General features: G+C 42.3%; 1 protein-coding gene across 1 annotated transcript; it reads left to right on the top strand.

The window, feature by feature from the left end:
* The first annotated feature begins 240 nt into the window (after positions 1–240).
* Positions 241–12553, top strand: LOC115777708 (B-cell lymphoma/leukemia 11B-like). Its single transcript, XM_030725670.1, has 3 exons — positions 241–389; positions 1099–1136; positions 10463–12553. Exons 1-3 carry the CDS (start codon positions 241–243, stop codon positions 12463–12465), a joined length of 2190 nt encoding a protein of 729 aa, XP_030581530.1. The 3' UTR covers positions 12466–12553.
* Positions 12554–12865: the final 312 nt, after the last annotated feature.

The raw sequence follows: 12865 nt of genomic DNA, 5'->3' as shown, positions 1-12865 counted from the left end.
AATTATAGTTCAGTAATCAGTCAGTGGTTCAGTAGGCTGATGGCCTGTGGATAGAAACAGTGTTTTAGTCGGGCTGTTCTTGCTTTCACACTCCTGTAACGTTACATTGGACAGCATAACCTCTTTATAACCCGGGTATTATAAGTTTCCTGTAGCGATGGGAAAGGCAACTCCACAAATGAATTGTGCTACTGGAGAGTCTGAATGTCCCGAAGAACACGGTTCCTAGACCACACTATGATGGAGTTTGTCAGGACGCTCTCCACTGTGGATGTGGAAAAGTTACTGAAGAGTTTGGGGGATTGTCCAGATTTCCTCAGCTTCCTTAGAAAGAAGCCTTTTTTTAGCCTTCTTGATGATCTGCAGTGTGTCATGGGTCCAGGTGAGATGTAAGTGCAGAAGAGTTTGAAGGTCTTCACCCTCTCCAGCTTTTCAACCAGTTGGGTTGGAATGACGATGGTGAATGCTGAACTGTAGTAAACATTTGAACACAAGCATCCTTAGTTTCATGGTGTGAGAGGGCTGTATAGATGGCTGCATTAACAGTGTTGTCAGTAGAACAGTTACAATATACAAACTGCAGGAAATCTAATGTGTCCAGAATGGTTTTTCTAATATGGGAATATGACCGTCCTCTTAAAGCACTTCATTACAGCTGAAGTGAGTGCGATGGGACAGTAATCATTCAAACAGGTTGTGATGTTTTTTCTTAGCGAGGGGCACTATGGTGGTGGACTTGAAGCATGTAGGCACAAATGACCGCCAGAGGGACAAGTTAAAAATGTCTGTAAAAACCTCAGCCATAACCTCAGGGATTTCCTCTGCTTAAAGTATATATATATATATATATATACATACAAAATGCCTTATGACAGAAAATATTTATGTATGGCATGTATGGCATGTATTTATGTATGGCATGTATTTATTGTAAAATACATGCCAGCAAGCACATGTTTTACATTTAAATACATTTTAATGGCTGATTAAAATAATTGATCCTTAAAAAGCCCTGCATAAAGCTAGGACATTTTACTACCCTTTCATTCACTTCTGCTTATCCTGTTTAGGGTCACACGGAGGCTGGAGCCTATCCCAGCTGTCACAGGGCAAGAGGCAGGCTACACCCTGTACAGGTAACCAGCCTGTCGCGGCGCTAACACAGAGAGACAGACAACCATTCACACCTATGGGCAATTTAGAATCACCAGTTAGTCTAAACCCACTAACTGCATGTCTTTAGACTGTGGGAAGAAAATTGGAATACCTGGAGAAAACCCACACAGACACGGGGAGAACATGTAAACTCCACACAGAAAGGTCCCGGCCCAAGGTGGATTCTAACCCAGACCTTCTAGCTGTGAGGCAACAGTGCTAACCACTGTGCTACCCATTTTGCTATTCATCACTAACTGAATAAAATAAGAACAACCCCAGGTTTCTTTTCAGCCAAGTATTCCTTTAACCTTAACTAGTAAGGACTTCATGAATTTCTTCATGAAGGTTCTTACATACAGTGGACCATACAGTCCTGCCATAGGCAGAGGGAAATCTGGCTGTGACATATAGATGAAAATTCCCTTTGAAAGATCCTCGCACTATCCCTTACACTGCACTGGTGTCCTGTTAAGATATTAACAGGTTTGAAAAAGACTCCTGAAGTTACTTTCAACTGTAACGCTTGTCTTTGTAACAGAAACACAAATTCCACACACGCTGACAGAGTGGCAGATATCAGGTGCACCCTCCATGCCATGTGCATATGTGTGTGTCCAGGATTAGGCGCTCCACCCGCAGGCTTCAGAGGCTGTGTTTGGCCAGGATGAACCATTGTGTATAGCCTACTGGTGGCAGGAAGAGCTTCTTCCTCCCACCACACCCCCCACACACACATATGCACAGCTTCACACACGCTCCCCAGGTGCAGTGGTGCAGGCCAGTGTGTGGGATTAGCTGGTATGCTCTGGCACTCTCCTCTGGTAATCCCTCTAATTTGTTAACAGGGCACAGAGACAGGGATGCACGCAGACACACACATAGCTTGCTGCAGCAGTTTGTTTTGGAGTGCATCTCACCCCCTCATTTTGACTACGGGACCACTTGTCATGTGGCGAGAGGGACAGAGAATCTCCTCTTTGTCCTCCTCGTCTTTTTCTCACTGCTGCTCCCCTAATGAGCTAAATGCATTGTAATTTGGCTATGATGAGCTAAGCCTTCCTTTAACATTCCAAGAATGTCAAAGCCCCCCTCCTTCCCCTTCTTGTTATGAGTGTAGGGCTTGTATACACACTTGTATGCACACACCTTGCACAACCATAATCCTTTGTTGGCTGGATAACATGCAGAGAAGATGGGGTAATGCTAAAGTTCAGCACATACTGGGATAAAAGAGGGATGTGTAACCACTGACAGAGACAGAGTAAGGTACAGAACAAGAGAGGGCAACAATATCTAAATAAATGTCTAAATATCTAAATAAATTCACTTTGTTCCAAACATCTATCAAGTTCATTTCATGAGACCTTTTGAGATGCTGCTGTTTAAGTCGGGGCTTTCCAAATCAACCGCAGCGACTGTAGTTACCCATCACCGTCTTTTCTTGCCCTTTTTGTGCCCTCAGAAATGACATATATGCCAATTCTAGTAGATCTGGTGTGTATTTGTTTTTCTTGGCAAACATACAACCAAAGTATTGAGAACTGCGTAGACTCCCTGAAATAAGGATCTGGTAAAAGTCACTTTTTGCCTCTTCAGATCTACATATGTATATGTTAAAGGTACAAAAAGATACTTCTTTTCTGAGAGTGTAAGTGAGATTAAGACTGGAGATTTCATCTTCCTCTTCTATAGCCAAAATATTGGCTACTAATATATGGCTGCAACTTGGCTCTTAATAAGCAGCTTGCACAAATTATTTGAAAAAATGATTTCTAGGAAGGTTTCCTTACTGATGTCATAAAAGGAGAACCTTCACACTCTCAGGCTCTTTAAAAAAGGGGGGAAAACACTTTTCAGCTGTTGTGTTATAATAACACATGCATCTCCAATTTATTTATTTCTTTTACTAAGAGCCAGCCATACTTTAAATTAGCCCAAAATCCTTCCAAAACAAGCACTAAATTTTCCATTCAGTTTTTCACTCTGGACACATCAAATCCACCCAGAAACTGAGTTTGTGGTATGTCGGCTGACAGTAACAGTCTGTATAGCAGCAAGGGTTTGGGGTTTGCCTCTTGGTCTGTAGCCAGGAGCATCTGTGGTGAGCTGGACTAAGCAATGACTCAGTTTTCCCACATGAACATTTCAGTCTGAGTGACTGGAAGCTCCGTGAGCTGTGAGGAAGCTGCAGTCGATCGTCGACTCAGATGCGGTCGATAAAGAGTTTGATGTTGGAAGAAAAGTACAAAGTTCTCATGTTTGCACAGCTAGGATGATTTAATTAAAGCCGCTTGCTGCTGTGTGGTCTTGTTGTGATTTTAGTTGTAAACTATTAAATCCAATATAAAATGCATGTTGGAGGCCTTTAAAACCCTGCACTCCAAACCACTTCATTGAAAACTAACACACGATGCGAAGAATGGTGGCAACTCGGCGCCAAATGAACTCTGCTTTTTGAATTTATCTCATTAGGTGGAGACACAAACCAAATAAACATCTATTAATTCCCCCAGAGCAAAAATAAATAAATAAAATTATAGCGTCCTCTACTGTGGCAATGATGTATGTAGAGTGTAAACACATATAAGAGTGGGCAAACATGGTGTGTGATTTGTTTTGCTGCCGTGCTATGATAGCAATTAGCCACGCAGGATGAGGAACTCGGCCTCTGTGTGTGTGTGTGTGTGTGTGTGTGTGTGTGTGTGTGTGTGTGTGTGTGTGTGTGTGTGTGTGTGTGTGCGCATCTGGGCGTGGGGTTGGGAATCACCATGGAAGAATAGTAACACAGCTTATGTATGCAGAAAAAAAAATGTCAAGAAACTTTTTAGAAGCGGAACAAAAGGCTACGAGGAGAACACACACACACACACACACACACACACACACACACACACACACACACACACACACACACACACACACACACACACACACACACACACACACACAGAGCCACTGCACCCTTGGCTCATGTCAGCTCCTTCTTCTTCTTCTTTTTTTGATATGCAAATTCTTCAGGAAGGTAAAAGAAATGTTTGCCTAAAACAGCTGCTTAACGTCTTAAAGTGGACCAGGTCATTGGTGACCCATCTGGGGTCAGAGTTAGCGGTGGGGTTTGATTCATGTCCACTCCTTTATGTGGACGTTTGGCCTGTTTTGAACACTTAAACGAGAAAAGCTCCTGAGAGAAACAGTGTGAAATGTGTGGGACTGTGGCTAAAGGTTCAGAGGTTAAAAGCATTAAAAATAATGTTACAGAGGATACGTTATGGGCTGTCACCTCTTTTTGATCTATAGCCAGAGGAACAAAAAATTGAAAAAAGTTTTACTTTTTGATGATGGCTTGTGTTGAGACTAGTTGGCTGAAGATTTAATGATGCAGCTCATGAAGTAAACTTTATACAGTGGGCTTTTTTCCAGAGAAAATTAAGAACCATGTGGTTTTACCTGTTTTCTGTTTGTTTGTTTTGTTTTGTTTTTTTGCTGTTGGGTGCTCTTGGTTAGTGGAGGTGTTGTGATTGCAAACAGTAACATTAAGTATTTAAGCTACTTAGCCTGAGGGAAGGTGTCAATATACAATAATTGGGGCTAATAAAATCACTTTGTCTTTATTTTTGTAAAGCAGTTTGATTTGTATCAGATTTATTTATGAACAAAACTAAGACTGGCCTAACGCTGCATACCAGTCTACACTATCTTTATGAAACCAGCCTGAGGTTGTGTCAGTAACTCAGTGAAGTGAAAACACCAGAGGGGGATGCGAAGTATTTATTACTGTTCTTAATATATTGTTTATAGATTAATTATCAACATCAACTAAGTAAGTTCAGAAAATAAACATAGCTATAACCACAAGGTTTTAAATAAAATTAATACCCCCCTTCACTTCGAACTAGCTGGATAACTTTGACATTTTACTTCAGCATTTAATATGAAATATGTCCAGCAGCAGTTTGGAGTTAAAATAGTCAATAAATATGTGAAAATGACTCAGTTCTGTAATATGTTTTACAGCATTGTGGACCTCAGGCTGTAACTTGTGACCGATGCAGTGAATGAAGATGAGGATAGGGATGATCTTTACATACAGTGTTGCTGCTCCAGTCAACAAACTGTGCGTGTAAAATTTCTTCAGAAAGCTTCATATCAGTGCTGTGAGACAGCAGCCCTGCTGCATAACTGCAAGCTGAAATCAGAAGCTGCAGATCTTATCATTGTAGACGATCAGGTGTGCAGTTTACACTCAGTAAATCTCAGTCGTTTTCATTTCTCTGTTATTTAGCTAGCAGTAGTTTTCACTTAGTAGCAGTGGCGCTCGGTGGCACCGTGAAAGTGCAGTGTCCTCTCTGCTGCCACGGGATGCTGAGTGTTGAAAGTAAAAGTCCATTTCTGATTTGATTATTGTTTGCTCTGCAGACGTTTTCAAGATGCAGCACTAAAAATCAGAGAGTGGGGATAAAATTTTACTTCACTGTGGATAAAAAAATAATTTATCAGAGACAGGGACGGTAGGGCCCACCCCAGAAAAATGTACCCTGTAGATCGCTCTGCTCCAAGAAGTTTGCTTTGATGTTCTAAAGTTCAGGGAGTGACTGCAGTGGTTGAAAGTTTAACTGTGGTGGTAAAATTCAGTTTACAGTTTTTCTGCATGTAAGAAAACAAAGGAATAGCTGCAGTTTACGAGGATCCAAAACACTGAAAGGATCAGTCATCTGAACTCTGCTCCGGCTGCTTAAACTCCGCTTGCTCTCTCTGTGTGAGTTTTCTTGGCCTCTGACTGTAGAGAAAAAGGATCTTTGTGACAATTTAACACAATAATCCTGCCAGCACTCCACTGACACTCACTGCATTTATCGCACACTTTTGTGTTGATGTGTGCTTCTGCTTTAATTGTACATATCCGACTCCCTCTCCCCCTCTCCCCCTCCCTCCTTCAACTGTAATAGCTGTGATTTAATTTAGCTATTTAACCTGTAATTCCAGCGATATTTATTGAGGGCCGAGGAGGAGAAAATTGGGCCATTAGCCGCCCCAGATGAATACACTGAGATGAAAATGAATGCTGCTAACTGCCAGTTGACCTTTGCACCTTTGCTTTTCGAGACATTCCCTCTCTTCCCTTTTTTTTTTTTATTAGTGGCAGCAACAGTAATTATGGCAAATTGAATCATAGTGAAAACTGGAATCTGACAGTAATGAGAGTTTTATACTGTGTGAAACTGAACCCGGAAAAAGGAACACAGAGGAGAGAAGCATGGGCTGAAGGAAAAGGGGAGGGAGCGAGGATGTTTCTCCTCTGTATATCTGCTGCTGGACATTATTACACACACACACACACATACACACACACACATGCATGCACAATCATTTTCACCCCAGCCAACTTCATCACAACCTATTTGTTTGAGAGGAAAGAAACAATATTGAAATTCATCTTCCTCATTTTGCATCACTTACAATGGGCTGATAATATTTGGTGTGTGTATGGTTTTGTTTAAAAATGTGATATCATACATACAGAATTGGTGTGTGTGTGTGTGTGTGTGTAGGTGTGTGTGTGTGTGTGAATGTGAGCCAAACTAAACACAGGCAGAGAGCCAGACTTCACTTCCACTGGTAGACACAGAAAGGATTTACAGTTATAGAAAAATGATTTTGAATGTTTCATTTTTGGACACATTTGAAGGTGCTTGGTTTTGTCAGCAGTACAGTGTATGTTTTACACATTTTCTTCTTCTCTTGTGATGGAATATTAGTTATTTCTTTAGTTATTTATGTGTAATTTAGAATCAACTATTATCTGTTTCAAAGAGTTACGTTTTAATAGCACACTTTCCCACATTTGGCCTCATTTGCTCATTTTTGACAGAAACTGGCACACTAGCCTATTTTGTATGAATCAGTTTTTTTATTTTTTTATTTTTTTATCACAAATAAAACAAAACCTGCATGTTAGTTAATGCAGGCACCGTCTCTCTCTTCCAGTCTGTTGAATCATTTCCGGGGGAAATATTTGCGATCACTCCCCAATTTTATTCGTAGCATTTGCATATCTGCAATTATTCAATCATAAATAATTTCAAATGTCAATTCTCACTGACATGACGCTAGTGCAGGCAGGAAACACTAAAATCCCTCATTCTCCTCACATCACAGGCCAAACACACCCTCTCAATTTGGAAGTCTACTTAAGCTACAAAATATACCATATCTCCCTCTGACATGTCAGAGTTAGAGGATTTTTGCATATTTTTGCATGTGTCTGGCAGCCCCGGCTGAAGAGGGGATTTTAACAGCAGGCTATACATTTTGTGGTTGGTAAAGTAGTGTTATCTTGACAGATGGATACTGAACAGTGAGACATAAAACCAGTGAAGTCAAGATAAATAACAGCAAAGTAAGGAAAGGGTTGTTTCTACATGGCAGTATAAATCTACTCTGTAATTTGTTTCCACGTGTTAAAGTTTATCTGTCATGGAAAACATTCATGTTTCTATAAAGGAAAAACGAGGTGTTGGGAACACAAAATGAACTATTATAACCTTTACAGGCACACACTGCACACACTTACTGTAAATAGACATACAGTAGGTCGTAATTCAAGCTTTGTGTGTGTGTGTGTGTGTGTGTGTGTGTGTGTGCGTGCGTGCGCACGTTAGACACACAGGCAGGGGAAAGAAAGGCAGAAAGTATCTGTGCAGATGCTGAGGAGGGGAGTGTGTTTTCTCATTGCCTCCATAAAGCACGGCACTTTGCATTCTACCAAATAAAGTGATGAGCAGCTCGCTCGCTCTTCCTCGCTCTCTGTTTTTTCATATGGAAATAGGAAATAATGGGGTGATTAAATAGAGTCGTATATTAAAGTACAGCTGACATTAGAATTAGCATAATGTGCTCTCGCCTCAGGCTGCATACTTTATTTGCCATCTGCGTTAGACTCCTTTCCCCTGGGAGGGCGCACACAATACACACACACACACACGCACACACACGCGCGCGCGCGCGCGCGCGCACACACGCACGCACTTTCCCCAAGCAAAAACCATGACCTGATCCTTCCACTGCGGACAGAGAGAAATGGTGCGTTCTCTATTACTCGCTCCCTCTTTCGTTTGCTCAGACACACACGGACGCGCACACACACACACACACTCACACACACACACCCTCCAATGACTCTGTCAGCAGAAGATGAGTTTGAAGAGATAGAGGATGGACAGAGGGAGGATCCTCTTTGTCTCTCTCTCTCTTTTGCTCTCAGATCAAGGGGGTCAAGTGAACAGAGAGAGAGGGAGGTGGTGGTGAATGTTTCTTTTTTGGAGGGTTAAGGGTCCGAAGAGTCACTGAAGATTCAGCAGTAAAACAGCTTGTGTGTGTGTCTGCGAGAGAAACTTGCAGACAAAAGCCGTGTGTGTGTGTGTGTGTGTGTGTGTGTGAGAATGTGTGGTCCCTGCTATAATTAAGTCAAAAGGCTTTACAGGACTGTGGAGGTAAACAGCTGTTCCATCTCTCACCACTTCTTAACACGCGCGCGCACACACACACACACACTAGTGCAAGCAAGGGACAGTGAGCGGTGTTTATGGAATTATTAATATGAATTAATCAATTATTGAATTGGAAAATGTTAAATCATGGACACCTTCTGCAGAGTTTTTTATTAAATTATTTTTTTTAAATATTTCATTTATGGTATGATATGGTATTCAGCTTGTGTGCATTTCAAGAGAAATTTAAAAATTCAGATAAAAGTACATTCATATATCTGTAATACATATATTTATTTTATTTCTATACAGGCAGATAGAGAAAACTGTATTTATATTTTAGATGGAATAAAACCTGCAGACAAAAGCTGAGACACTGGAGGCTGTTATTTTGATTGTGTGTGTGTGTGTGTGTGTGTGTGTGTGTGTGTGTGTGTGTGTGTGTGTGTGTGTGTGTGTGTGGGTGTGTGTGTGTGTGTTTAGCTGCCAAAAAGATTCACGGCTACACACACACACACACACACACACAAATAAGGGTAACAATTAGAGCAGCATATGTTTTGCCTAGTATCTGAAATTAGTGTACTAGGTCAAGACTGCGAGCCTTCATTGAATACAAGAATGAGAACAGGAGTATAATTATAATTATCTGTGTCTTTATGCTTGTGTGTAAGGTGTGCTCTGTGGATTTAGTTATACTGTGGATTGGTGGTTCTTTGTTGTGATACAACTTGCATTAATTATCTGTTAAAAAATGTTTCTTCTCAAAATCATTTGATTATAATTTGTGTGTTTCTATGTTGTGTTTTTCTGTAATTCCACTTAATTTCACACCATGACTGACAGATTTGCCATACCTGGTAACACTTTATAATAATTATAGTTAATAAATGGTTTGATTCACCAAAATGTACTTAACTATTTATTTACCATTTATGAACTATGGTTATTATAAAGTGCATCAGTTTACAATTGTAACAATGTTTATTATAAAGCGCGACTATAAGGTGCTGTCGCTAACTCTTAAGCAGCTTGTGTTGCTCAGGCTCAATTACACAGTCAGTATTTAAGGTTCAGCGTTGAAGAGGGTTTAACAATTCTCTGTCTTAAAATACTGTCAGGAGTGTGCACTGTTGCAGGAAGTAATTTTTTTTTTCTGCTCCACATTATAAAATCACTGAGGACTGAGATTAGTTTATTCAGATAAGCACAGGTTTTTATTTGGCGGCGTGTGATTAGTCTTCTCTTAACTAATATGACTTTAGCCAGTTTAACTCTGCCAACTCTGCAGGAAGGGTTTTTACAATTATTTATTGAGCATGCTCATGCTAGCCTGCCTACACACATAACACTTTATCTATCATACTTACTGCATGTGTAGGCCCCAATGCAGCACACACATCCAGCCACATACAGTACACCATAATAGTGGTTGTTAGAGAGAGATTCTCTGCACTAAGTGAAAGATTTAGCACCTCTTGGTACATGGATTGAGTCTGGGCTGATCTAATGTGACTGTGAAAACGCACTTGTCAAAACATGATTAGTATTAGAATTTATGTGACAAGATGAGTACCCATAGTCTTTCCAGCAAGTGGCAGTGTGAGGCAGACTATAAAGCACCCCTGGCATCCCACTGCCTTTCAGTCAAGAAAAATGTACACAATGAAAATATGTTGTTGTTTAAAAAGTTATTGTTAAAGTCAATTTAAATCATGAAAGAGGTCACATTAATAAAGCTTATCTAACAAGGTATTTTAGAGAGGAATCTGTGTCTCAGCTCAAATATTTAATATGTTATTTCTTTTCTGTTGCAGGTGGAAGGGATGAGCCCTCCAGCTATATATGTACCACCTGTAAGCAGCCCTTTCCCAGCGCCTGGTTCCTGCTACAGCATGCCCAGAATACCCATGGCATTCGCATTTACCTTGAGTCCAGCCCCTCCAGCACAGCCCTCACACCTCGTCTCACTATGCCTCCACCCATGGGCAATGACTCCATTCCACAGTCCCCCCTCACCAACTTTTTAGGGGACAACAACCCTTTCCACCTACTGAGGATGACAGGACCTCTGCTCCGTGAACCTCCCCCAGGCTTTGTAGAGAACCGCCTCCCCAGCACACCGCCGTTTGTCAGTCCACCTCCCCGCCACCACTTGGACCCCCATCGCCTGGAACGCCTTAGCGCCGAGGAAATGGGCCTCATCTCCCAGCACCCCAGTGCCTTTGAAAGGGTGATGCGGCTAACACCTATGGCTATGGAGTCCCAGTCTATGGACTTCTCCAGGCGGTTACGAGAGTTAGCAGGGAACACTAACAGCACCACGCCACCATTATCACCCAACAGGCCTAACCCTATGCATCGACTACTAAACCCCAATCCCTTCCAACCTGGGCCAAAGTCGCCCTTTCTGAGCACCCCTCCCTTGCCGCCGATGCCCCCAAACAGCACCACCCCTCCCCAGACACAGAACAAGATCAAGTCCTGTGAGTTCTGTGGTAAGACCTTCAAGTTTCAGAGCAACTTGGTGGTGCATCGGCGCAGCCATACTGGAGAAAAACCATACAAGTGCCAGTTGTGTGACCACGCTTGCTCTCAGGCAAGCAAGTTGAAGCGCCACATGAAGACCCACATGCACAAGGCTGGATCTCTGATGGGGCGTTCGGATGATGGCCTGTCCACCACAAGCTCCCCAGAGCCAGGCACTAGTGACGTCACAGGTGAGGGAATGAAGAATCGTGATGGTGATTTCCAGGGGGAAGGTAATGAGGAGGAAGAAGAGGAGGAAGAGGAAGAGGAACTAGAGAATGAGAGTCGACCAGAATCAAATTTCAGCATGGAGTCCGAGTTCTACCGGAACAGGGAGAATGGTTCTAAACCTCCATCAGAAGAGAAGTCATCCCTTGGCCTTGAGAAGATGGTGGAAAGTGGGGGCCTCAACTCTATACAGCAGTACAATAATTTGATAGTTGACAATCGTAAAAGGATGCCCTTCCCCAAGAGGGGCTCAGATGGCCAGCGGGACACTGGAGATGAGGATTCAGTGGCTGGGGAAATAGATCACCACCAACAGGAAGAGAGGACAACCATTAATGGCCGGAACTGTGGCTCCGGTGATTCTTTCTCAGGTCTGTTCCCCCGTAAGCCCACCCCCATCACCAGCCCGACCCTGTCCAACTCCTCAAATAAGAGGATCAAGATAGAAAAGGACTTGGACATTCCCCCAGTACCCCACATTCCTTCTGAGAACGTGTACTCACAGTGGTTGGTGGGCTATGCTGCCTCACGCCACTTCATCAAAGACCCTTTTCTAGGCTTCAGTGACTCCAGACAATCGCCCTTCGCCACCTCATCTGAGCACTCATCAGAGAACGGCAGCCTGCGCTTCTCAACCCCTCCAGGTGACTTGCTGGACGGTGGCTTGTCTGGCCGCAGTGGCACTGCCAGCGGGGGCAGCACACCTCATCTAAGTGGAGGCCCTGGTCCAGGTCGACCTAGCTCCAAAGATGGCAGGAGGTGTGACACCTGCGAATTCTGTGGTAAGGTATTCAAGAACTGTAGCAACCTGACGGTGCACCGGCGTAGTCACACTGGTGAAAGGCCCTACAAGTGTGAGCTGTGCAACTATGCCTGTGCCCAGAGCTCCAAGCTCACACGCCACATGAAGACACATGGCCAGCTTGGTAAAGAGGTCTATCGCTGTGACATTTGCCAAATGCCCTTCAGTGTGTACAGCACCCTGGAGAAACATATGAAAAAGTGGCACGGAGAACATTTGATGACCAGTGAGGTCAAAATTGAACAAACAGAGAGAGCCTAGAGCTAGTTCCCTGTTTCTATACTCTGCGCCACACTTTGACTTCAAAATAATAAAAAGGGGTAGCTGGATACTTTTTTATATGATATTAATTTTGGGTTAATTTTTGTGTCTTTGATTAAATAAACTGCCAACTGAGAAAAAAAAATCAAAACAGATCTTAACATCAACTGAAGCTGTCTAAACTGCCTCATTTGGCATTCATTTTTAAACAATCCGTCAGTTGAGTTATAAAATATATGGAGCCTTTAACTGTGCAATAATTTCTGTATTTATTGGATTTTGTATTTTGGCATGTGCAGGTACATTTTTATTAGGCTTTTTTTTATTGTTTTCTTTTGCATTACTATTTTTTAAACCCATATGATATCCTGAGAGTTCTTACAGGACAGAAATCCATTTT

Source organism: Archocentrus centrarchus, unplaced genomic scaffold (assembly GCF_007364275.1).
Source record: "Archocentrus centrarchus isolate MPI-CPG fArcCen1 unplaced genomic scaffold, fArcCen1 scaffold_66_ctg1, whole genome shotgun sequence".
Classification (NCBI taxonomy): Eukaryota; Metazoa; Chordata; class Actinopteri; order Cichliformes; family Cichlidae; genus Archocentrus; species Archocentrus centrarchus.
Note: the sequence above shows the minus strand (reverse complement) of the source record. Positions and strands in the feature narration are given on the sequence as shown.